The sequence below is a fragment of the Nothobranchius furzeri genome, chromosome 1 (assembly GCF_043380555.1).
Source record: "Nothobranchius furzeri strain GRZ-AD chromosome 1, NfurGRZ-RIMD1, whole genome shotgun sequence".
Taxonomy (NCBI): Eukaryota; Metazoa; Chordata; class Actinopteri; order Cyprinodontiformes; family Nothobranchiidae; genus Nothobranchius; species Nothobranchius furzeri.
Genome location: NC_091741.1, coordinates 97420849 through 97445468, shown reverse-complemented (window position 1 = coordinate 97445468; position 24620 = coordinate 97420849). Strand labels below are relative to the sequence as shown.

Genomic DNA, 24620 nt, shown 5'->3' with positions numbered 1-24620 from the left:
AGCCTTTTTTCTAACAAGTAATAAATTCCTGTCCAGAACAAAACGTCTGGTGATTTGGTGTCACCAATACAAAACTTTCTGGTTTGACATTATAAGAATATCAGAGATAAAATGTGCATTAATGTTAAAATGAAGAGAGTGTCTGGGTAAAGAGAATATATGTGTGTTTGTAGAAAATGTGTGTGTGTGTGTGTGCATAATGTGTGCATGAGTGTATAATGTGCGTATCATATGTATCAGTAGAATGTGCGAATGTGAGAGTACCATTATGAATTATGACTTACACAAAGCCTTATGGGTGTTTGGCCCAACAAATATTCTAACTGAAGACCCACGGGGCTGTTGTTTGTTTGTTTTCATCCCAGTCACAGATTCATACAGTCTTTGTATGACTTCATCTGAAAGGTGAGGTTCACTGATAAGTCTGACTGGACAATATCAATATTTTTTAAATATCCATACAATTTTAAACAAGACACAAGATAACCCAATAATTGTTATATTCTTATATACAACCATTGATTTACTCCAGCTAGCTTGTTGCTTCTCTGCCTCATTTCCGGTATTCTCACACATCCACTCTATCCAGAAAGTTGTTTTCTAGATTAAAAACTCCGGGTTAGTGTTCTGCCTTACACTTTGTTACAGCTGTGGATTTTTCTTTCAAATGTATTCTTTAATCACCAACGTGTTTGCTGCACAGTCAAAACTATTGTATTGACACTGGTTTCACGTGGACTTTCACACAGTTATTCTTTAGCTTTTAAATGCTTCATTATGCGGAATTTAAATTGTTTACCATCATTTTCTAGAATCCAGATGTGACAGCAATGTGCACCATTGTACCCCGACTGCCTCCCTTGGTGTGAGTCAAACAATTGTGTGGGTAGTTTCTGAATGGGAGTAGATGATTCTCTTTTCTCAGTCCTGTTTGCTTCAATCAAGACCAAACCTCTATCCAGTGTCCCTGTCTGAGGGTTAGGGTTGAGTACAGGATACCTTTCTACGTAGATAAGCTGACACCCCACTCACATCAGAAATCCACGCAAATAGGTGGCACGTCCAACCGGGAGGAGGCCTAAAGGGGGACCCAGGATTCGTTGGAGGGACTATGTCTCTCACCTGGTCAGGGAATGCCTTGGGATTCCCCTGAAAGAGCTGGCCCAAGTGGCAGAGGAGAGGGAAGTCTGGGCCTCTCGACTTAGGCTGCTGCCCCTGCGACCCGATTCCAAATATGCAGAATAAAATGGATGGATAACTGTTTATGTTTTGTTTACCCATTATGTTCTTGTGTTGGTTTAAACCTTTTCCAGGGAAAAAGCAGGGAAGCTATGAAAAAGAAAAATTATTGTACTCATCTGGTCATCCAGTGGAAGCAGGACTTTGCATTTTCAAGCAGTGAGATTTCTCGGTAGCACACACAGGGGAGTAGTAGGAGAAAAGTGGCGGTCCACCCTCCAGAACGGTAGGTGGCGGTAACGCGCCTTATGTAGCTTGCAGACCATCATAAAATCCCAGAAAGAAGAAGAATATCCGCGTCATGGTGGGTGTAACTTTTGTGGGTTGCGTCATTAAATTTGTTGAAGAAAGTTCCATCACATTCTACGGAAGGTCGCCATCTTTAAGGACGAGAAGTCGGGAGGCAGCGTTGCAGATTCTTTGTTCTTAATCTCGCATAATTCAACAGAAACGTTTTTTGTAAACATCGCATTTCTTAATTAAGGTAGTGTATCTTAATGTGAGTCGTACTGATAGATTTAATCGTTTTTAAATTGCCTTTTTATCGACTTGCTTTTCGTGTGAAATTCGACGTCTCGTCGACATGACACATTTCAAATAGACCGTTGTTTTCCACGACGCCATTATTTTCGCAAAACATGTTTTAAAAGTTTTTAATCGTATATGCAATCTTTTAACAGATGTTGTGGTTACAACTTTCAGAAAAAAACACTTGAACTATATATTGTTCGTTTCCCCCCCTTTTAAATCTATTTTTTTCGTTACGTAACAAAAATGCGCTTAGTAAGCTGTTGGTCGCCATTTCAGAGTAGTCTGTCCTCTGGTGACGGCATTTGTAGACATGTTTTCGCCATTAAGTAGCAAACCACTGAGCGGAAAATAACCTGTAAATGTAAAAGGTCTAGATTTTATTCATGCAGTAAGTATTCAGAATTGGTAATCAGCTACAGAAAAGGCTAAGGCCTTCGTCGAATGCCGTCGAAAGTTACGGTACAAGCTTACTGCCTATATATATTGTTTTTCGTCAAAATATTCTCTTTAAGCGTTGGTGCTGCTGTAAAAATGTAATTTCCACACTGTCTAATCAATATAGTGTATTCTATTCAAACAAAGCTGCGTAGTTGAACGCCGACGTTGCTTCAATGTCGCAAATATTTCAAAGGCTGTATATTTAGGCTGTACTTTTACATTCTGCAGTTTATGGGATAATCCCCCAATATTATTTTAATTGGCATTTTATTTCAAAATCAGGTTTATTGCCATGTAGGTGACTCTTGTACTAGGATTTTTTTTTTTGGTGGAAAGGTGCAAATATTTAACAAGTCAGGCAATATATGGATTCGGATAGAGTTAAAGGATTAGCTGAAATACTTGAGATGTTTTCGTTGACTCGTGCTGTATTTGTTAGCTCTTTCATAATGGGTTACCAACAACCAGGAAGTTTTAGTCTGTTATGTAATCCAGTTCCTGGAAGAGAAGCCATATTACATGTTTGAACTTGGTGGTTCTAAAGAGTGCCACCTATGTGACTTTGATTTACACGTGTGCATTATTTATTTACCTAAATCTTTCAGATGCGCCAGTCGAAGAGGATGCGTTCGCCTGGTGCCTGGCTGGATGAATACAGCTGGGAAGAAAGGATGGAGTGTCGGAAACGCAGAAAGAGAGATTCATACAGCAGCGAAAGAGAGAACCGATCCAGAAGAAATCCCCATTGTCACAAGACATTAGAAGGGTAAATATCTCTGTGAAGCCAAGTGTTAAAATTAACCGTCATCTGTTTCAGAATTATGTAATTTAAAATAATTTGGGACATTCTATTAAATGTAAGTTGCCATCATAAAATAATCAGTTTTGTTCAATCTGTAGTTTCATTCAGGTGTGAAGATCAATATAATGCTGTAATGGATTTCTAAAATAGTGTAATCTATTTGTTTAAGCAATTTAATATATCCAGTAATACTATTGCATCAGTTGGGTTTGATTAAAGCCTGATTCATGCTTCTGCGTCAGTGCGGAGACACGCAACGCCATTATCTGTCTTTGCGGGCCTGCCGGAGAGCCCCGCAAGGACGTACGGAGTCGAGCTATACGTCCGTCGAGACGGAGAACGCAAGCTTGTGATTGGTCAGGGCACCGCTGTCGTCTAAACCGCCGCCATTGCGCCCTCAAAAACAAAGAGAGCTGATAATAACTAGCGGCAGACACGGAGAAGCTTGAAGAACACCTCGCGAAAAAACTCTAAAATTGTGAACGTTTAATTCCCCCGTGACTGGAGGAGTGAAAAGATGCTCAGAAGACATTTTATTTGTGGGCGGAAATGACAGGAAACGTGGGTTTAGAGGTGGTGAGCACATGAAGAGATGGAGGAGAATGAGAGACAAATTTGACCCGTGTTTAAAAAGTCTCTTGTTTACAAAAAAACACAATATAAACACACTATCTTGGTCCGGATACATGACAGGATACCACAGAACAGCACCACGCCCTCTTGTCCTGGCGGGGAATTGCTTTGCAACACTCCCTAGGAGATGGAGAAGTATGAGGGCAAAATGTCTCCGTCTGTCCATGCGTGTCTGTCCCTGTTGGAGCTGACGGAGAAACAAGAATCAGGCTTAACAAGTCAGAACAACCAGCTTGTTGCAGGTTATATGTCACAGTAAACTTGTTTGTTGTGTAAATACTTAAAGTACTGAGGATTGTTTACTTTTAATGTTCTCACAAAAGCGTGCAGTTTGACTGATACTTTAATAAAAAGTGATTTCCAGTTTACCTTACTAACTTCACTGGTGTTTTTGTGTTTTTGAATTTGAGGTTTAAAATGAGGCATGGATAAATACAGTGGTGTTTCATTGAATGAACACTTGGGGGCAGTAGTGAAATTAATCCTCCTGTTAGAAAAATCTGCTTTATGGCATTTGGTGTGGCAGATGGTGCATGTGTGATGACTTGGATTGGTTCAGAGCATTTGCATCATTTGTTACGTGTAGAGGATTCCCATTAAACACCACACAGGTTTTATGTTTTTATTCCAAGTCAGGCTTCTTGCAAAGTAAAATGCTTGTTTTGAGAGGAAAATTATAAGTTTTCTTTGTTTAAAAAAATATTGGCTACAGATTCATAATGTAAATTCAGGTCAAGTTAAAGCTACAGTTAGGAGTTTCCCCCCATTTCTGAAATGTTTTTTTTAAATATATATGTAAAATGATGGTCTTACTCTGTACTGTTTATTTAAGCAACATGTCATTATTTTGTTTTGCCAAGCGTACTCCCTCCTCCGTAGAGTCCCAGTTTGAGCAGACTGCCGTTCAGCATTAGCTGATAGTTGGAGACGTCTCATACACACGCCAATCCCAAAGCGCAGTCGTTTTAAAGATTAAATTAAACTTAATAACCTTTTAAAAGCTTGGGCTGAAATGCTGTCAAAATATTAATAGTTCTAAAATACATTGTTCATTTCATCTTGTGTTTATCAGTAATATTCTGCATAATAAAGGTAGGACTGTATTCTGCAGCACTGTAATTCATTTTCTTTGAATTGACAATCCAATCATTTGTGACCACTACTGTCAAGACCAGCACTCATGGTTGGTTATGTACATTGAACAGTTGACCATTTGTTTCCTAAATGGCAATGTGTTAATTGGAGCTTTCTGCTGTTTGTGTGTTGCAATGCTAGCTTTTTGTGGACATGCGTTTTGGTGCATGAGGTTACTTTAGATGTTTCCAGATCTCCTCTAATTTTAGTTCTGTAGAGAGGCAGACTACTTATTGGCAGACAACTGATACCACCTGGGTGCTAAGGCACTAGAGGTTCTGGGTCTTTTTTAGATGCTAATGTGACATGCTGGGATGGAGTTTTGCTCTTAAGTAATTGGGAACACGGCTGTACTGTTAATTTGCTGTGCTGTTTTACACCAAGATGGATAAAAACACATTTTAAGTCAACATTTCTGGTATGTAAATCTGGTGTTTATTTTGTATTGGCAGATAGGCGATGATACAGGTGTTTACTTCTGATGTATCAAGATGAATCACAGATTATATTACGCACCATCAACTTTAAATACCCAGCCTTTCACCTCTGCCAATGTGGCTCTCTGTCAAGGTGAAGGCTTCTAGAAGCCTTGGTAGGAGCTAGCTTTAGAGCAGTTAAATTCACTCAAACGTGTTGAGTTGCAACTTGTCCCTGGAGTTCTCTTAACGAGACTATTTCTGCAGTGATTATTGGCTTATAAAAATGCCTGACCTGCAGCCAGCTATTGAACAAGATGCAGGTTATTTGGTTGCTGCACGTCGGCTTGCTGTTAACAAATGTTACATAAAGGGTTCAGGGATAGAGTGTCAGGAAATTGGCTGACCATGAGCACCGTCTCGCTCACTCATCATTCCAAGTGCTTGATCAGACCAGAACTCGGCTGTACATGACCTGACCTGTCTTTCCAAGTGCTCGTTTTTATGCTTTTTACTATTTTTTTTATTTGCAGGCACTACCTGGAGGCCCGCAGTTTAAACCAGAGGCTGGATTCTCAGGAGATGTACCCCCGTGAGCACAGCTTGGATGTGGCCTGTGACGATGACAGTCGTGAAGAAACTCACAAAGACCGGGACGACTGGCACCACTACAGCAAGTCCTCGGGGCGTAGTGGGCGTAGCAGACGAAGCAGTCGCAGGCACCGCGACAGACGACACAGGCGCAGTCATTCTCGCCACGAGTCCTCCTCGGTACGGGAATCTTCTTCTCTCCTCCACCCCTTCATCAGTCTTATCTTCAGTTGAAATGGAGTGTTTAGCTAATGCTGAGTACCCATTTCATTGTCTCTTGTTTCTGTGCCGTACCCTCCAGCATTGAGCATGATATTCAGTGATAACAAATAGAAAACTTAAGGATTAGGAGATGGGCTTATGGGTAATTAGAGAAGGCAAATAGAAGGTTGGATATTTGTGGACAGAATTATTATTAGATGGGGGGTGGGGCATGAATGTAAAGTCATTAGACAAGAGCATTTTTAAAGTCATGTACAAAAAGTGTTAACAGCAAAGTTTTAAGTTTTCTGTACTTTTGTGAGGAAAATCTCTCATCTGTAAATCTTGTTGCCATGTTTTTCTTCTGTAACACACACCATGTGGTGACCGACGCCCATTTTCTCTGACGGGGCTGAATTTGAATTTGCTGCTCCGTCCATTCGTCTGGTGGTGTTACTGAACGGGCTGAATCTGTCCACCCCTTCACCTTCCCCTTGGCCTGGTTGAATGAATGGCGATGTCGCGTTGTGGTGGCCGGTGCTGGCTGGGTTGTTGTGATGGCGGATTGCGGCGTTTCCGGTGCAGAGGAGGAGCCATCGCCACAGGAGCAGGAAAAGATCCAGGAGTGTTGAGGATGATGACGAGGGTCACCTCATCTATCACAGTGGAGACATGCTGAGAGCGAGATGTATAGAATATATACCTTTTTTTTCTTCTGTTGTTCACTGTCTCTCTCTCGTCTGGTCATTTCCAAACATTAATTTAAAGGCTGTTAGATTTGGGATAGTAACCTTAAGTTAGTCTTGACATTATTTTTGGGCAGCTATTGCTTTTCAGTTAAACTTATTAAGCAATGAACTTAATGCCAGTGATGAGAAACTTGTTTTAATATTTATAGCTAAATAAAATTAAAATGATAAAGAAAAGCGGCTAAAGGCCGGCGATGTGCCTTCAGTGCTGGGATCTAATTAACCTTCTCTATTTCCTGTAGATGAAATTGTGTGTACTCTAGGAGAGGGTGCCTTTGGAAAAGTTGTTGAGTGCATCGATCATTCAAAGTAAGCTGAGACCATGTGTATTTTGATTTTTCTTTAATTACTGCTTTTTATATTAAAACGACTAACGTTGGAAATTTCCATTTGTTTCAGTGAAGGGGCCCGAGTAGCTCTGAAGATCATTAAAAATATAGACCGCTACCGAGAAGCAGCGTTGTCTGAGGTAGAGGTTCTTAAACAGTTGAAATCCCTCGATGCTGACAATAAATAGTAAGTATTACTACACACTATACCTGACTGAGAAAACACTGAGTAGTTTGTAATGCAGGTGGTTGTACTGATTGCTCTTTTTGGCACCCTCAGTGCTTGTGTGCATATGCTGGACTGGTTTGACTTCCACGGTCACATATGCATTGTGTTTGAGCTGCTCGGTCTCAGCACGTACGACTTCCTGAAGGAAAACAACTTCCAGCCTTTTCCTGTTAAACACATCAGGCACATGGCCTACCAGATCATTCGAGCTGTGAAATGTGAGTAATGGCGTCTCAGTCAGCACACTGTGCATTTAAACTAAAAAGCCACGCATTTTAAATGTTTTCTTCTTTTTCAGTTCTTCACAAAAACAAACTGACTCACACAGATTTGAAGCCTGAAAATATCCTATTAATAGATTCGGACTACAACATGGCATATAATCGTGCAAAGGTAATTCATTTAAAAATACTGTGTTAATGTGGCAAAGCTAAGGTTGACTTAACAGCCACAGGAGGCTGATGAATGTCATATATTCACCTACAGAGGAGAGACGAACGAACCCTGAAAAGCCCAGATATTAAAATTGTGGACTTTGGCAACGCCACATTTGATCATGAGCACCACACCTCTGTGGTTTCAACGCGTCACTACCGTGCTCCTGAAGTCATTTTAGGTGAGTGTTAAATGCCTCCCCCTTGGCTCTGCCCCAACACTTAAGACACATTTGACAAGTGATTCATATGGTGGTTGATGCACCTTTTAGACTTGGGCTGGGATCATTCCTGTGATGTTTGGAGTATCGGCTGCATCCTCATTGAATATTACCTCGGAACAACCTTGTTCCAGGTAGGTGTCAACTGAGTAAATAAAAAATGTAATTTTACTTCAGTATTGTTTCAGCGTGGCGTGTCCTCTCTTTCAGACACATGACAGTAAAGAGCATCTTGCTATGATGGAGAGGGTGCTGGGCCCCATCCCTACCAACCTTCTGGAGAAAACCAAGTAAGGGTTCATTTATACACCAGTGTACTTGCTGAATGTAGTCACATTATTGTCTAATTTAGAGTGGATTCCAGTTTAATCAGTCCTACAAAATAACATGCATGTCCTGCTTAATCTTATGACCTAGAAAACCAAGGTTTTGATCACCCTCTGCCTGTTTAGGGTTTGGTACTAACCATTACTTCCAGTAGAAGTACTGGTTGTAGACTTGTTTGAAAGCTGATAATGTGAGTGATAGTTAAACATCTCAACAGTAAAATGATTCAGATTTAATTCTATTCCAACTTGAATGGAAATTCTATGTTCATTGTAATTCAAGATTAAAAGTATCATTAAAGTCATTGTGTGTTTTAGTCTGAGTGTGTGTCACGTGTGCAGTAATGATGTGGTGGGTAAAGTTGTCGTGTGTTTCTTAGAAAAAGGCGATATGTTCATCGCAATAGGCTGGACTGGGATGTTCACAGCTCTTCGGGCCGTTATGTCCGGAAGCACTGCAGACCCCTGAAGGTAAGGGCTAAAGTACAGAGTGTGCTGCGACTTTTTAAAAAGTCAAATATAAATGTGAGGATTCTCACACTGCTTTGTTTACACTTAAAGAAGGTTGAAACTTGTAAAATCACTTTGTACCACACATTTCCAATGGCTTGGTTTAGGAAATGTAACAATGCCTCGAGAATCGATTTAAAATTGGTTCAAACCAGTTTAAATATGCATCGTTGTAGAAAAAAGGAAAATCAATACGTAACGGCCACAAATATTACATAATGGCATTCTTGCTTGTGCCAATGCCAAAATGCTGCTAATCAAAACACCGGCAAGTAGGGATGCAACGAATCCTCCTCCTCATTATTATTATTACTGTTAATGCTTAGTGACCCGTTTGGATCGGTTTGGCATGCATGCGGTCCGCAGATCGGTCATGTGTAAGGCGTAGACACTACCCGTTTAATCCAAAGCAGAAATTCACAGCGGTGGTCATAACCGGAGAGGAGTTTGAATCACCACCTGCATGCATCATTTAAGTATGAGAGCATTTTGGCTCCCCTGTAAAATACAATAATGATCCAAAATTTAACACGCGCCTTCAGTCGGAAGACTCAACGCTACACACTCACACACACACCTCCGATCGTTGGATAGGAGAGGGGGTGTTGCACGAAACTTGCCTTGGGACAATTATCACACCAACGTGGTAAGACCTGTAAATATTGCTTGGGCCACATCTGTAAAAGAGTACGAAAGACAAACAGTGCATCAGAAAGGTGAGGAGATAAGTGAAAGCAGGCCACACAGAGCACAACTCCTGCTTTATATCAAGTTGCTTATTGAGCAGAAAAATTTGCACCAACTGTTGTACAAAATAAAAAAAACAAAGCTTTAGTTTTTTGCTGCTCTTTTTCCTTTCTGCTGATCTAAAAACACAACCCGCGCCGTGACTGAAAACCCTGATAAGATCCAAACCGTGAGATTTTTCATCAGTCGCACCACTAGAGGCGAGCATGGCTACAGCAAGCCACGTCGAGATACTGGACGCTCCAATCAGTTTGAAGTCAGTAGTGTGGAGCATTTTGGCTTCTCCGTGTTTACAAATGAAACGGTGAATGACCGGTTTTAAGATCGGGACAGACGGAACAGCGCCCCCGCCGTGGAACTGAGCTATAATTGTACTGCTGCCTGAGATTTTCACATTAGTGAAGTGGATCATAATTGTTGTTGAACTGATTTTCTCTACATTTTGGAGTGACTTGATTTGTCTTTATTCCTTAAACAGCATTACATTTCTTCAAAGACTGAAGACCACCGACAGCTTTTTGACCTGATAGAGAAGATGATGGAGTATGACCCAACCAAGCGCCTCAGCCTGGAGCAGGCCCTTCATCATCCCTTCTTCTCCTGCTTATATAAGACCAGCAACAGCAGGAAAAGCAACAGCAGAGGCAGCAGCACCAGGAGCAGCAGCAGCAGCAGTGTCGGTAGCAAATGAGGCAGAACTTGTGACCTTTGACCTCATTGTGAGATTTCTTATGGTGCCACCAGCCTCGGCTTCCAATTCTCCAGAAGAGATGTACTTTTTGACTGTATCAGTCACTGCTCTGCTGTTGTCTGCTATCCGCTGAGTTTATTTCTCCATTAAGTTGCATTCACTCATGTGTGCTTGCCATCAATCCTGTGATTTTTGTTTTTGCTGTTATTTAAGTTTGAAAATGATTAAATGATTTTTTTTCCCCTTGTGTAAAACTGTTTAAAAAAACCAGGTATTTTTTTCTTCACTGCTTTCTTTTTGATTGTAGGTGTAAATATTGACATGTTTAGTCATAACGTGTACATGAACCTTGTTGGTGCATCCACCCTTTTCACTGACTGGTATGTAACTTTTGCAGCTTGTGTCTAAATAAATGACAGAAAATAACCACTTGTTTAAGGAGTTGGTTGTGCTTCTTCTGGCCACACGATGGCAGTATTAAGCAACGAAAAAAAGTTAAGTTCAAACGATGACAAAAGAGGAAATGGATTAAAAATCAAGGTTTACTGCATTTGGCTACAATCGATTCAGTGTTGTTAAAAGACAACGGGTAGGAAATGAACCATGTTTTGTAAAATTGCCACGAGACCAGCAGCTTTATCAGTGGTTAATGTGATGATACCTGAGAGACAGTAATGACCCGAGGACGGGGGTCCCCCTTGCCCGCTCTCCCTCACCCAGCTGTCAAGTCTGCAGCCTCCCACGTGGTCCAGCTGGGCGGGCGCGTCCGCAGCAGTTGAAAGCGCAGTTTTTTAGAAAATCATCGGATCCATTAGCTGCACTTGTGCATCTCTACCGGAGGAAACTCCGGGTGCTCTTTCGATTCACATCGAACTACCGACGCTTGGAGGAAGAACTGCGCGCGCTCTGCGTCTTTTTCCAAAGCTAATCTAAAGCGCCGCTTTGAACTCGGATTTAAAACAAAGTATTTTTTTGTTTGTTTTTTACTCCGTTTGGTTCGTTTCATCTCACGGTCTGGTGACCTGACAACAGTCTCAAAAGTTGATACTTTGGTTGCTTCTGCTCACCGACTGGAGTTGGACACGAGCTTGCAGGATGATGGACGCGTCCAGCGAGGCTTTTGGGGAGAAGAAGCCGGCGTGTGAGTGTGCCACCAAGCCCATGGTCCAGCGGTGGCTGCCGGGGTTCCCCATTGCCCTCTGCCTGCTCATGTCGCTGAGCTCCATCACCGTTTGTCTTCTGATGTGCTTCAAGACCCACGACCTGGAGAGCCGACTGCAGATGGAGATCATGGACAAAGTCTCGCTCCATCCCGCGCACAGGTTCTTCCAAAACGAGGATGGGACCCTCATTTCAGAACTACGCACCCCGATAGGAAAGCTAGTGGAAGAGGTATATGATGTCAGCTGTGGCGCATCTAAATAAAATTCACTGATTGTAGATAAACAGTCACTCATGTGACTGCGCTTTCGTGCGTAAATGAGTCGTAAAACAAAGACTTCCTATTATGCGTCCTAAAATGTACTGTTATCTGCACAGTTAATTTAAATATTTAGAAAAATACCAAATATTATGGTTTGATTTGTTTTTTATGTCACGTTAGAATTATTTTGTTTATTTACAGAGAGTGGTGGCTCTAATGCCGAAGTTACGCACGGCCAGAGATGTCCAAGAGTGCTCCTGTCCTCCAGGTACATGTTTGTTCTTTACAACTCTAAACGTCATCAGACGAGAGATTATTCTGGTGCGTTATTCCAGCTGAACTGTAAAACTTCTGCTGGAAGACTTCCTCCCAAACCTGCAGCTATGGGCCAGGACGTGGCCACGTTTGGCTTGTGGTGTTTATTACAGGGCCTGTGATAGTTCCTGTTTTGGAGCATGTGTGTGATCATCATGTTACACACACACACACACACACACGCACACACACACACACACACACACACACACACACACACACACACACACACACACACACCCTCTAGATGCTATCTCTTTTATTTGAGGTTAAGTTGCCATTTGGTGTGATGGACGTGCTGAGAGGTGCCCCCACACACTGGTGAAGCAGGAGCGGCCGCTGGCCAGCTGTGGGTTGATAGTTTACATATTTCACCTGACCTGTGGAGGTTCTGCTTGATTGACTGAAATCTTTTGGCTTGTAGCAACAGGGTGTGTGTGTGTGTGTGTGTGTGAGAGAGAGTGCTTTGTATGGAGCCAACATTTAGATTTCTTTATGAGAGGAATGTATCATATTTGGTTTTTGTTTTCTTTAACCTTTGTGTGTAACTCCAGATTTGCATAAAATAATCAGAAGGGTTTTATTGCCAAATTTGTATGAAATGACAGCAAGTTGCCTGCGGTACTTGGTGCAAAAAGAAAGAGAAATACTCGGCAAAAATGTTTGTGAGAATTATTTCATTATTGCATGATGCTACATTTAATTTTATTGCTGATTTCTCAGGACTGCAGCAGTTTTTGCTCTGAAAATTCAAGCCTTTTGCAAGTATTCACAACATTTTAATGATGTAATTCTACTAATTTCTGTGCGTGCCTCTTTTTTTATTTATCATATATGAATGTGCAGGGGCGAAGCATGTGTGTGTGTCTTGTCTGCATACTTGCGAAATGCTTTCCCAGATCCTATGTAGCTGCGTGAGGGGCCGACATCAGAGCTCCTGTCCCCTCAGCCTTTGAGGGCCCGACACAGGCACCTCTCCCAACACGCTGCTGTAAGAGGAGATGCTCCTCTCCTCTTAGCACCAACTCTCAGCACTTGAAACTCGAACCCTTAACCACTGAGGGATCACAGGCTGAGATATTTCTGCCTGTCTGAGTGCAAGAACCGCTCTGCCATGCAGCATGAGTGGCGTCTCTGCCGTTAAAACTATGGCCCTCCAACATCGGGGGCTCACCTTTCAACATGCACAGCTCTGAGGACACCAACAGGGGGAAGCATTTATGCAGCAGCTCTGGGAATGATGATGTTAAACTCTCCTCTTGACAAGTCTGACAGTTTTCCTCCAATAAAAATGTACTTTCATGGCTCATTCACTGCCGGACAAGCAGCGAGGTCATCTATGACCAGGAATAGGTCCAAGACTTTGTGGAGGAGCAGCGTTCACCTGTTAGGATCCGGGTCTTTTATTCTCTCTGATACAACATGAGGTGCAGTTGTTAAGCGTTAGGGAAACTGTCACTGAGAACAACTCTGCTTACAAGCTTCAGGTGTTTGCAATTATCACCCTCCCTCTCCCTCAGCTGACACACACACACACACACACACACACACACCACATATAGCATGTTCTCTGTGCAGACCTTCATTACTTACTTGAACACATTTATGGTGCCTGCAGTAATAAGGATCATGTGCAGACTTTGTGTCCTGTGCAAAAGGGAGCATGCATTAGATTGTATTACTTCAGCTTGGAACTTGGGTTTAAAGCTGCTAAAGTGGACCAACACTCGATAATATCCTCGGAGTGTGTCCACATGTGTCCATCATTTACAGGTTTGTGTCTGAGAGGACTCACAGCCTGTTTGTCTGTTATGATCAGTATTTTGGCCATTTTAAGTTTCTGTGCAAACTGTTTAATTAAATACTAAATAACCTGTTGCAGGTCACTCCCTAAATGGTCTTAGTGTAGAGAAGTGATGTTTATGTCCTACAAAGACTTGTGTCTTCTTCTTATCACGTTCCCACCTATACTGCAGGATGATTTATGTCTCAAAACTGCGTCAATCCTAAATTCCCTTGTGATTAATTGTGTTGTATAGAAGACCAAATTCACTGAGAAACTGTTTTTTACTTGTTAATTTTGAAATATGATGGTCGCTTTGAGTTTAACATGCAGGCTGAACGTGAAAATAGTCTTCTACCCCAGTTTCCAGCATTAGCCATGGATAGAAAAGAGACGGGGAAACTCTTGGATTAAAAAAGCCAGTCAGTTGCACGTTATATTGCTAAATTAGCATTCATGGACTTAAGGCTGTCGCTGTTTTAGCCTCCAGGAAACAGCAGAAAACACTAAGGTTAGTAGAAGCTAACTGTTAGTGTTGGCAACTCCATCACACAGCAGAACTCCTTCAGGCTTGTGTTATTTGTGGAGATAAAACACCAATGTTGTCGTAGAGTTATGTTGCTGTTAGCCAATCAGAGGCGAGATATCTGAATGTCAGGGACTCCAAATGCTGCCATCACCTTTCCTCTGGCTAACTTCTAGTTCCTGAAACAGGAGCGACGGAGCCTTCCCCCTCAGCGATCATACGGCACACATTTATACTTAAGACCTCTGCACATGTGTTGAAAAAGAATGAGTGAACTTTGTCTTTAAAAACCCTTAACTCACTGTAACTTTGGTATCACATTGTTTATCTTGACAACAATCATAAAGGGTTATCGCAACGTTGACCTATGGGTGTTTAAAACGTTCAGTCTTAGACTCCACTCCAAGTTTATGAACGACTTACCCTCAGTCCTTCAGGCAGAAGGTTGAGAAGTCTCTGAGCCCAAAGAGAAAGGCTAAAGCTGAAGCTACTTTGTTTTTGTTCGTTTTGATTTCAGGAGTTTCTGATTTTAGATGATTTATTCATCTCCTGTGTATCACATTTTATTCTCCCACGCTGCCGAGTGGAAGTGAAGGAATCAGAATCAGAAAAGTTCTTAGAAATCCTCGTACAACTTCCGAACTCCTCCTAATAACGTGTCTGTATTGATTACCGTTTGAAACCTCTGGCGTGTCTTGCTCAGGGCTGCTTCAGCCTCATCAAAGTCTTTGGTTCTGGTGTGTGTGAGGTCAAGAGGTCAGGCCCGCTGCTGTGCAGCCAGATCATTTTTCATCAGATAAGAGGTCATTTGCACACTAAGCGGGGACACAGCCCCCCTGTATTTGCGTGTTTGTGTTTGTGTATATAATTGACAGGGCATGCTCACAGCAGCAGCACATACCAGCAGAATTACATAAAAACCACTGCACTGTTTTGTGCTGAGGGTGTCCCACAACTGCTGAATTTGTGATGAAATGTCATTATACACTTAGCTGTGCGCTGCAGAAGAGAAATGATTTGTCTAAATAGGCTGAGAAATTAACTCTGACATATTTTATGCAGCTTTCAGCAGTCTGTTTGTGTTAACCGGCCCGTGTGGGGATCAACCTCTCACCTATAGGAGGCAGAGGCGACGCAGCATGCTCTCCCACCTGGAGGAGGAGACAGGAAAAGCCTCTTTGGGGGAGAGATGGAGCGCCACAATGGGGCCAACGTTCCCCAGGGCAGCATTTTGTTTTTAAAGCTGTAATAAATCAGACAGGAAGTTGCAGCTACCTATATGCCTAGAACCTATTGCCACAGGAAGAATACGCCGCGCAAATAAGATCCATTAATGACCATAAAACAAGAACCACAGGGAATTTGTTCCCCTTGCTTTAGATTTGTTTCACTCAGGTTTTGGAGCTGCAGTAAAATTCTGCAGCAGAGCACAAACCTATAGCTCTGCGAGTTTGTTTTTGGTGTCTGCAGGAGCATGTTTTAGTGCACGCCTCATAGCGACTGGCCGCACCTTTATGAAAAGAGTATCCTGTGGCAGAGCATCCAGGTGGCTTTATTGTTTTATGCTGCAGGGGGAAGGGGATCTCAAACTGGGGAGTAAAATATACAATCTTTAAAACACAAAATACTTTCTTCCAGCTGCTGCTGCAGAGTCAGGTGTCTGTGCATGCAAGTAAACCACTTAGTCTGCTCAAAGATTGAAGTGAGCGGTCTGTTCCTCTACCGAATGGAAGTTTCCTCTTGATTTCATCTAACTTCTTCCTCTCTGTGTTCGGTGTTTCATCACAGCTGTGAGCCTTGTCTCCTCGGGTTACATCTTCCCTACAGCTGATGGTCTGTGTCTCTTCTTTCATCACTTTGAGGGGAAATGCAATCACTCTTGGTATCTTGTCTTTAACTGGAAGATTGTGGAACGTGTCCTCAGTTCATCTGAACCTGTAATCTCAGGCTGGATTAGGATTCAGGAAGTGTCTCTGGATGATTCACTGTGATTGAGTGGTGTCAGCTGTTTGTAAATCCATAAATCTCTCGAAATTCATACATTTTAATAGAAACAAACCAAAAATATTGTGCTGGATCAACTAAACCAAAAAAATAAATAAATCAGATTTATTCTCAGTCAGTAAAGGCACCGTTTGCATGAACACTAATACAAGCTTCAATCAGGAAGTTTTTACTTCCAGAATCACAATTTCCCAAGATAATCAGAAATTGGACAATAAATCATATTTTGATCATTTTAGTTAAATGAATCAATCATAACGAAAACAACTTTCTCAAAACTGAAACTACAGGGTCTCCACTTTTCTGCTGTGTTTGTGAAGTCTCTAGTAGTTTATGCGGAATGAAAACTCCTCTATAGATGAGGAGAAAAGCTTTATCTGAAATTTAGAATCTGTTAGTCCAACAAAACTTTAGCATCAGATGAGGTTAGCTAAGCCTGCTCCAGGTGTACACGTTAGGTTGCGTCTGTGCAGCTTCTCCTGACTACCAGTTTGTTCAAATGGTTAAGTCATTTGAGCAGAAATCCCTTAAGTAGCCCTCTCCTCTCTCCCCATCTCATCAGCCTTCTTATTAAAGTTAGCTTTGTGAAACCACAGTGTTTAACAGCAGGGCCGACATTCTTCCTTTTGAAAAATAAACAGCTGGACACAGACCAGCCAGTCAGCAGCCCACAAAGGGCCCGTGAGGACTTCAGGAACACCAGGTAGAAAAAAACAAAAGAAGGGGGTTGCGTACCAGACCCTGGAGGACACACACACACCAGCCACACAAACTCATCCTGTGATTGTAGTTCTGACTCTAAGTAAACATCTCTGAGTGTAATTATTGCTCACACAATATTAGTTGTCAGAGCTGATTAAAATTATTACAAGCGGGAAATAATCTGGAGCCAGTGAAGGTGGAGAGACGGATTTTACCTCCATGTGTTCAGATCTGGGTTTTGGACCTCCGTCTGCCTTGTCTCTGAGTGGAAAACAGAGCCCCTGCAGCAACAGCTCCACGAGGGCATGTTTATATTTATGTCATTGTCTTTTTCCAGGAAAGTTGGAGATCTCAGGAAGTACCGAGGCTCCGTTTTCTCATGCTCTTGTTCTTGTGCACAACACCGACTGAGGCGAATGTTTCTCACAGCCACGCCTGGACGGAATGTTCAGCATTTTTAAATGTATTTTTTCCATTTGACGTGATTATTTGGTATCTTACTGTTGCTATAGTGTGTGTCACGCTTTGACATTATCATCAGCGACATGGATCAACGTTTTCCACATTTGGTCTGTCGCAGAAACAGCGTTTTGTCACGTCTGAGCCGTTTGATTGTAGAAACAAAGTTGTAATTTTGATGCTCGGAGCTGACTTTAATCAGTTCCATAAGACAGCGCTTAATGAGCTACAGCAAAATAAATATTTAAAACCAGCGTCTACAATAAGAGCATCGTGCATCTGATGATTGTTTTACATCAAAGTGAGATTTGATTTAGGAGAACATCTGATTCGCTGCGTTTCACACTGCACTGCTTTGTCTGACGCACTTGATCTCCAAGCTCCAATTGTTTTCAACGGGCCAGAGCGAGCTTCAAAAGCCTCAAGTGATGTGTGAAACCACAGTGTCGTAATTCAGTTCTTCAGTCTTGGATTGATTTAAGAGCTCCGCCACAAAATTATCCACGGTGTTTGAAGAGCTCTCAACTCAGTGAATGATCTTTGAAAGGTTCTAAAAACACAACAGTGTTCTTCTGTCTTTAAATAGATTTTAATTTGTTTTCATTTCAGAGCAAAATTCAATTTTTGACCTAAAAGTTCAGTTCTTCCCAAGTGAGTTGCTGTGGGAGCGTTAAGGACAAATGGAATCTTACTTTTTGAGTTAGCTCTGTTTTAAGGAACTTCGGCTGCGTCTAAATCCAGCGGCTGTATCCTTCAATATACATAAAAGCAGATTAATTTGCAACAATGACAACTGTCCAATATCAAAGTCTCCATAGCCTTCTTTTCCCAGATTTTGAAGGGTGGATCTGGTGTATCCTTAGTGACCGACCCTGTCCCAGGGTTTATTGGGGACTTATTGGGACATTTCTGATAATGCAGAATTGGCGGCCAAAGCAGGAGATTACTACAGTTTTAAATGCAAGTGTATTAAAATCTGGCAGTACAAACATTAAAAGCTTTAAACTGTTGTGTTGTTAGGCTTTTTTCATTTACATGTTATTTTTTTAATAATGTTTTGCAAAACTCTTAAAGAGCAAGTCATCCCCTACCAGAGTCTAACTCAACTCCCACTTCATGTTTGAAAAATGCAACAAATGCTGTTGCCAGGCAGACCGAGAAGGCGGAGCCGCTAACAAATACACACACACTCAGGCTCACAACAGCATTGTGACATCATAATGTACCAGTTTACATCATAGCATACCTCTCAGCCAATAGCGGTGGCAGATTTAAATTAAAATACAGTGCAGAGTTTTTACCTGACAACGGCACAACACTGCCAGTTTTAGGCAGAATATTTAAATTTTAACTAAGATGCACTGAAGTGCTATATTATTGACGACACGTGTCTGCAGCACGATTAGACACTCGTTTATTTAGTTTATCAGCAAAAAAAAGTTTATTTGGGGGTGACTTGCTCTTTAAGAAAAGTGATCGTAAATGAGCTTGTGTGGTTTTAAAGCTGATGTAGTGACGTCACGGTTGCTAGGCAACAGGACATATGCCACGGTTGGAGTGGGAATAAATGAGAAGGCGTGGTCATCCAGATGACTTCTGGTGATTTGAATACAGCCATATATTAGCTGAGACTAGATCACCTAGCTAACAGGTATTCACAGTGGTGAAATGGGTTAAAACTGTTAAAATGACTTCAAGAGACAATCAGTAGTTTTACCTTAAATCTATGGAAATATCCATCAATGCCCATGAAAATGAACAAAATGATGTCCAGTGGTTATATATTATTATAATTTCTGCTCCACAGGCAGCATTTACTGTAATGTTACTAGCGACAGTCAGGAAGATGTGGTGTAAAACTAGCCTGGCCGGCCAGACCCGTCCTCTGTTTAATTCTGCACAGAGAGTCAGGTAACTCACAGGCAGAGAGGCACATGAGGGGCGGGACTAGGCAGCTCAAAAATAACCAATTTGAAAAATGACGGAAATGCAGATTGTACCGCGTGACACTGTAGTTTTTTAGCTGTAGTCAAAAATGGCGTCTGGCAACGGCGCAAACATCTTTCTTTAGAAGAAAAGCTGTTAGCGCTTCTACTTGTGGTTTTAAAGACGTATCCAAGTCATTTAGAACAGAGGAAAGAGCCGCAGCGAACTCCGCTTCAGTCGCCATGTTTATGACAAACTCAGTGTTATGGTGTGTGACATACACTACTCAGCGCTGATTGGCTCGGTTAGAATTGGCGTTACTTGAATAGGAGAGTTCCCAGACTCTGCCTGGTTTATGCTTCTCCGTCAGCTCCGCAAGGGACAGACACGCACGGATTGACGGAAGCGTTTTGCTCTTTTACTTCTCCGTCTCCTGGAGAGTGTTGCAAAGCAATTGCCCGGCAGGACCACAGAGGGCGCAGTGCTGTTCTGTGGTATCCTGTCATGTATCGGTCCAAGATAGTGTGTTTATATTGTGTTTTTTGTGTATATAAGAGACTTTTAACACGGACATATTTGTCTCTCATTCTCCCACCTCTTCATGCGCTCCCCACCTCTAAACCCACGTTTCCTGTCATTTCCGTCCACAAACAAAACGTTTGCTGCGCATCTTTTCACTCCTCCAGTCACGGGGAATTAAACGTTCATGTTTTTAGAGTTTTTTCGCGAGGTATTCTTCAAGCTTCTCCGTGTCTGCCGCTAGTTATCCTCGGCTCTCTTTGCAATGGCGGCGCTGTAAACAACAGCGGCGTCCTGACCAATCACAAGCTTGCGTATTCCGTCTCGTTCGACGGACGTTTAAAAAAGTGGGCTCGACTCCGTACGTACTTGCGTGCCTGCCGGAGCCCTACGCAAGGACGGATAATGGCGTTGCGTGTCTCCGCACTGACGCAGACGGAGAAGCATAAATCAGGCTTTTCTCTGTGCAGAATTAAACAGAGGAGGAGTCTGGCAGGCCAGGCTAATGTAAAACTACCCTGAAATGAACGCATGTAGCAGCAGGAAACTACACACTGCCACTTTAAATCCAAAATACCCCAAAACCTTTAGCTGTTGATGCTAACACAAATTTAGTGACCTTTTTTAAATTTAGTTTTACACTATTCTGAATATTATTTTCTGATTTTCAACCAGAATGAGAAAATTTTACATTTTAATGATGAAATAATCTTTTCATGAACTACTTTAGCATTTTTTGTTTTGTTTTAAGATGGCAGCAATCCATCTAGTAACTTGACCTGCTGTCTGTTTCTCCAGATTTAGGTCATTCAAACAAAATCAGATAAGATAATAATGTACATGTACTACAGACACCCATCACTTTATGTATTATTAGCTGCTTTTCATTACATAATTTAAAGTTTGTGATGCTTTTTATTTCAAAGCATTAAACGAAAGACGATTTATTTATTGCCTTCCAAATGTGTTCGTCTTTATTCCCTAAAATAATTTAAAAATTATCTGAAAGCTTTAAGCTTTAATAGTCTCCGTAACATCTAATCAGTCGGTATTAGAATATTGTCGTGGGGATGACACACTCAGGACTGACTGGTCTTGTGAGGTCTTGTAGAGTAATGCTGAGCAGATGCTAGGCTAAATAAGGAACCTATTATGATGTTTTCTTTAATTATAATTAAGTGGCAGGTGATGAGGTGACTAGCCTTTTAATGTAGGAGCAGACAAACTCTTCAACACCAGCAGGAGGCTGCCAGCAACACCAGGTCAAACCTTCTCCTCTCTTCCGTAAACCTGTTCAATCATTTATCTGACCTGACCAGAAGAATTTTAAATCTCAAAAAACCCAATGATGAACTTTTCAGGTTGTGTTTTAAGAGGAAATAATGTGACTTTCCTATGTGTTTTTGGCGTTTGGGGTGCAGTTATCCCATCAGGAATGTGGTGTCGCTGAAAGCAGCTGCAGGATGGAACCCACACCTGGATCTGTTGTGCAGATGGCATCTTAGGATGAAAAGCCTTTGCTGTTTATGTGTCTGTCTTTTCCAGATGCAAAATGAAGCCAACATTCACGGTATCACTGTTGCTGAGCCATTGTTGGAGGTGTGAATAGCAACATTGGTGTTCCATATGTGTGGATCATGCTCCCGCTCCTGGATGGACTCGTCACTCTCCTCACACCTTTTTAATGAGAGCCAAACTCGTAAAACTGGACCCAGATCTTTAGAACAAGCCCTGAATGTCCTTTAAACATGTTCTTCTGTTGCAGTGGCTCGGCACCATCAGCGCCGGAGAGCTTTCAACAACTTAGCTCTGGCACTTTGGGGTGGAGCCTATTTATTAGGCCTGCTTCCTCTCTCCATCTTACCTTATTACTACCTACTGCTGAAAGGTGGACACTAATGTTTTCTTTGCTTTCCTGTAAACATATACCATGAACCACATCTTATCATCCAGCACCATGGGCTAACTGGATAGATTTTATTAAACTTCTTAGAAATGATTCTTAGATTTTCCTCTGCTAATGGTTAGACCAATTCAAGATGGCCACCACAGCCAACTGGGAGTAGAAAACACACAAATGGCTCCAAAATGATCAGTTACAGAAATGGAGATACAAATTGGTGCATTAGAGGCTGAGCATCATCCCAACAACATGCTCTAACTACTAAACATGTGTGGTTGAAAATGTTCTTTCCTGCATTAGCCACAGAAAGAAAATAGATGGTGAAAAACGTTAGCTGCTCCACAACATGGCAGGACTCCTTCAGGCTTGTGTAATTTGTGAGGATGAAACATCTATGTAGCATTTCCTTTAACCAAGAAAAACCTCAGAAAGTCTACTCATGTCCATTATCAGGGGTCTTATTTGTCAAACATTGCATATATCCTTACTAAAACCGTACTTGATCTCAGCAAAAAAAAAAAAAAAAAATACTTACGCCAAGTAGGTTTGTGATCTATCAAACATGGAGTACGCACAGCTGCACACAATCTCCGCTTCATAAATCAGAGACTATCTAGAAATGTTCTCAGCTGCATTTTAGTCACATCCCGCCCTCACCACGCCCCCTTACTGCCATAAATAGTCAATGCAAAGTGCCTTGTGGATCTCATGCATATACATAAGCTGGCTGTTGCAGCATTTCGATCCCGACCGCAGATCAAGGAAGTGCTATTTCACAAGCAGAAGTTGAGGTACTTGTGGGTGAGGTGGAGAAATGAAAGGAAGTGCTTTTGCAAAACAAGAGAAAATCCACGGAGTGGCCCAGCATTGCTGAAGCCGTCAATGTTGTGAGTTCTTCAGAGAGATCTGTGGCGGATATAAAAAATAAAAGGTCCAATCGGGATCCGATCCCATAACTCCCAGGTGAAAGTCACGCACGCTAACCAGTCACCCAAACGGAGATCTCCCTTGTCCAAGTAGCCAGGGCGCATGATCAATCGGGTCACAGTGACAGGACACACACTGTCACAGACGCATGACATTCTGTCTCAATCTGTCCCCCTGCTGATATTCTGCATTCTGTATTCTGCGCTTCAGGCTGTGTGTGTGCGCATGCGTGCGTGTATGTGTGAGAGTGCGCGCATGTGTGAGAGTGTGGGGGGTCTTGTTCTGTGTGAAAACGAAGCGGTACAAGTGATCATGCTGCAAGATTTCATAATTTTATCCTTCTCAGCAGCAGCACTGCAGGTGCTCTCCATGTCCAAAATGTGCGTAAGCAAGGTCCTTAGTCAACTTAAAGTTGCGCACATTTATCCGCCAAGTTTTCTTTCAGAAATCCCAAAGTTTGTGTGGAAAGTTGCTTACACAGTTTTCCTACCCCGTTTTGTGCGCAAGCAAGCTTGATAAATGAGGCCCCAGCTGATTAATAATTTATTTAATTCAAGATGACGACCACAGCTAAATAATAATTCTTATGCCTTTCTCATCATCCCCGTCTGTATTTAGTTATGTATTTTAGGTGTGTGTATTCTACACAGGATCTGGAATCGGGCTGACCAGAGAGCAACTGTTCAATGGTTGTATACTTTAACCCAGAGTTCAGCCAGGAGTGAGGTGGGAGACGGAGGGTGAAGATGGTTATCACTCACTCTCACGCGCGCGCACACACACACACACACACACACACACACACACACACACACACACAATCTTGTATTCCTATCCGTATTAAGACTTTGTATTGACTTCCATTCATTTTAGTAACTGCATTTATGCCTGACCCTTACCCTAACCAGTGTTTTCCTAAACCGAACTGTAAGGAAAAACTCAATTCACATCTTACGTGTAAACCTCACCCCTAAGCCTAAAACAGGGAGTCCACCGTATTACAGTTTTTCTCAATTGCTAAAGCACAATTCCTGAAACCTTGCTCCCTTTTCTCAAAACATTAAACTCAAAACCTCAGCTTCAAGCATGATTTACAAAACCTCTCATTCCTCTTGCAAAATCAAACTTTCACCTCAAAACAGTTTTAGTTGTGCTTAAAATCAAACACTACTCTCAAATCATAAACAAATTACTCAAAATTACATACACCATCAAGCAGTCAGTAAACAATACACCAAAAAATAGAAAGCACAATATTCAGGGCCATACAATTTGTTTATTGTACCATATACAGCCTGCAGTCCGTTGTGCTACAGTGTTCAATGACAGTGAAAAAATACATAAAATGAAAAACTTTAAAGGACTAAACATGTTACCAATGGGCCTCTTCTTGTCTGTGGGTTGGGTCAGGCCACAGCACTTCATCGACATCATATGCAATATTTTCCCTCCTGAGGCTCAAATTGGGTTGCACTCCAAGTCCTGCTTCCCTCATAGTCAGCCCATGGACAACAACACTGTCTATGATTGTTGCTCAGATTTCATTGGATATTTCCACTCTTTGACTTGCTCTTCCTCTTCATCCTCCTCTTTCTCTTTCTTGCCCTCCTCCTCATCCCCCACCTCGCATACGCACCCGTCCTTCACATGAATTCTTCTATCCATTGTTACAATTTCTCATTCCCACCTTCAACCTGTTTGCTTTCTGAACTTGCTTATATTGGTTGTCACATCATTTGAAACAAGTGAAATCTATTTTGACTGATTGTGTTCAATCAATGACATTTGTGCTCTTGTTATGGATGAATGTGTGCCACTTGTGTTTACCGTTATGTATGACATGTACATTAGAGTGCAGAATGTGTTTTAAGAATGAGAATGCCTTTAGAGTTTTGCTAAACCGTGTGAAATG

General features: G+C 41.9%; 2 protein-coding genes across 2 annotated transcripts in view; both read left to right on the top strand.

Moving 5' to 3' along the window:
• The first annotated feature begins 1553 nt into the window (after window positions 1–1553).
• clk4a (CDC-like kinase 4a) lies at window positions 1554–10465 on the top strand. Its single transcript, XM_015943778.3, is given in 14 exon segments — window positions 1554–1723; window positions 2814–2974; window positions 5727–5964; window positions 6571–6673; window positions 6977–7043; window positions 7134–7250; window positions 7344–7510; window positions 7591–7685; window positions 7779–7908; window positions 7999–8081; window positions 8158–8237; window positions 8654–8744; window positions 10009–10146; window positions 10149–10465. Coding segments are annotated over 13 exon segments (1536 nt in total). The 5' UTR covers window positions 1554–1723; the 3' UTR covers window positions 10215–10465.
• Window positions 10466–11083: 618 nt separating this feature from the next.
• col23a1a (collagen type XXIII alpha 1 chain a) overlaps window positions 11084–24620 on the top strand; it is a 193654-nt gene continuing 180117 nt past the window's right edge. The window contains exons 1-2 of the mRNA XM_015943709.3: window positions 11084–11613; window positions 11846–11912. Of these exons, the coding sequence (XP_015799195.3) occupies window positions 11317–11613; window positions 11846–11912 (364 nt within the window). The 5' untranslated portion in view covers window positions 11084–11316. The remainder of the gene's footprint in view (window positions 11614–11845; window positions 11913–24620) is intronic.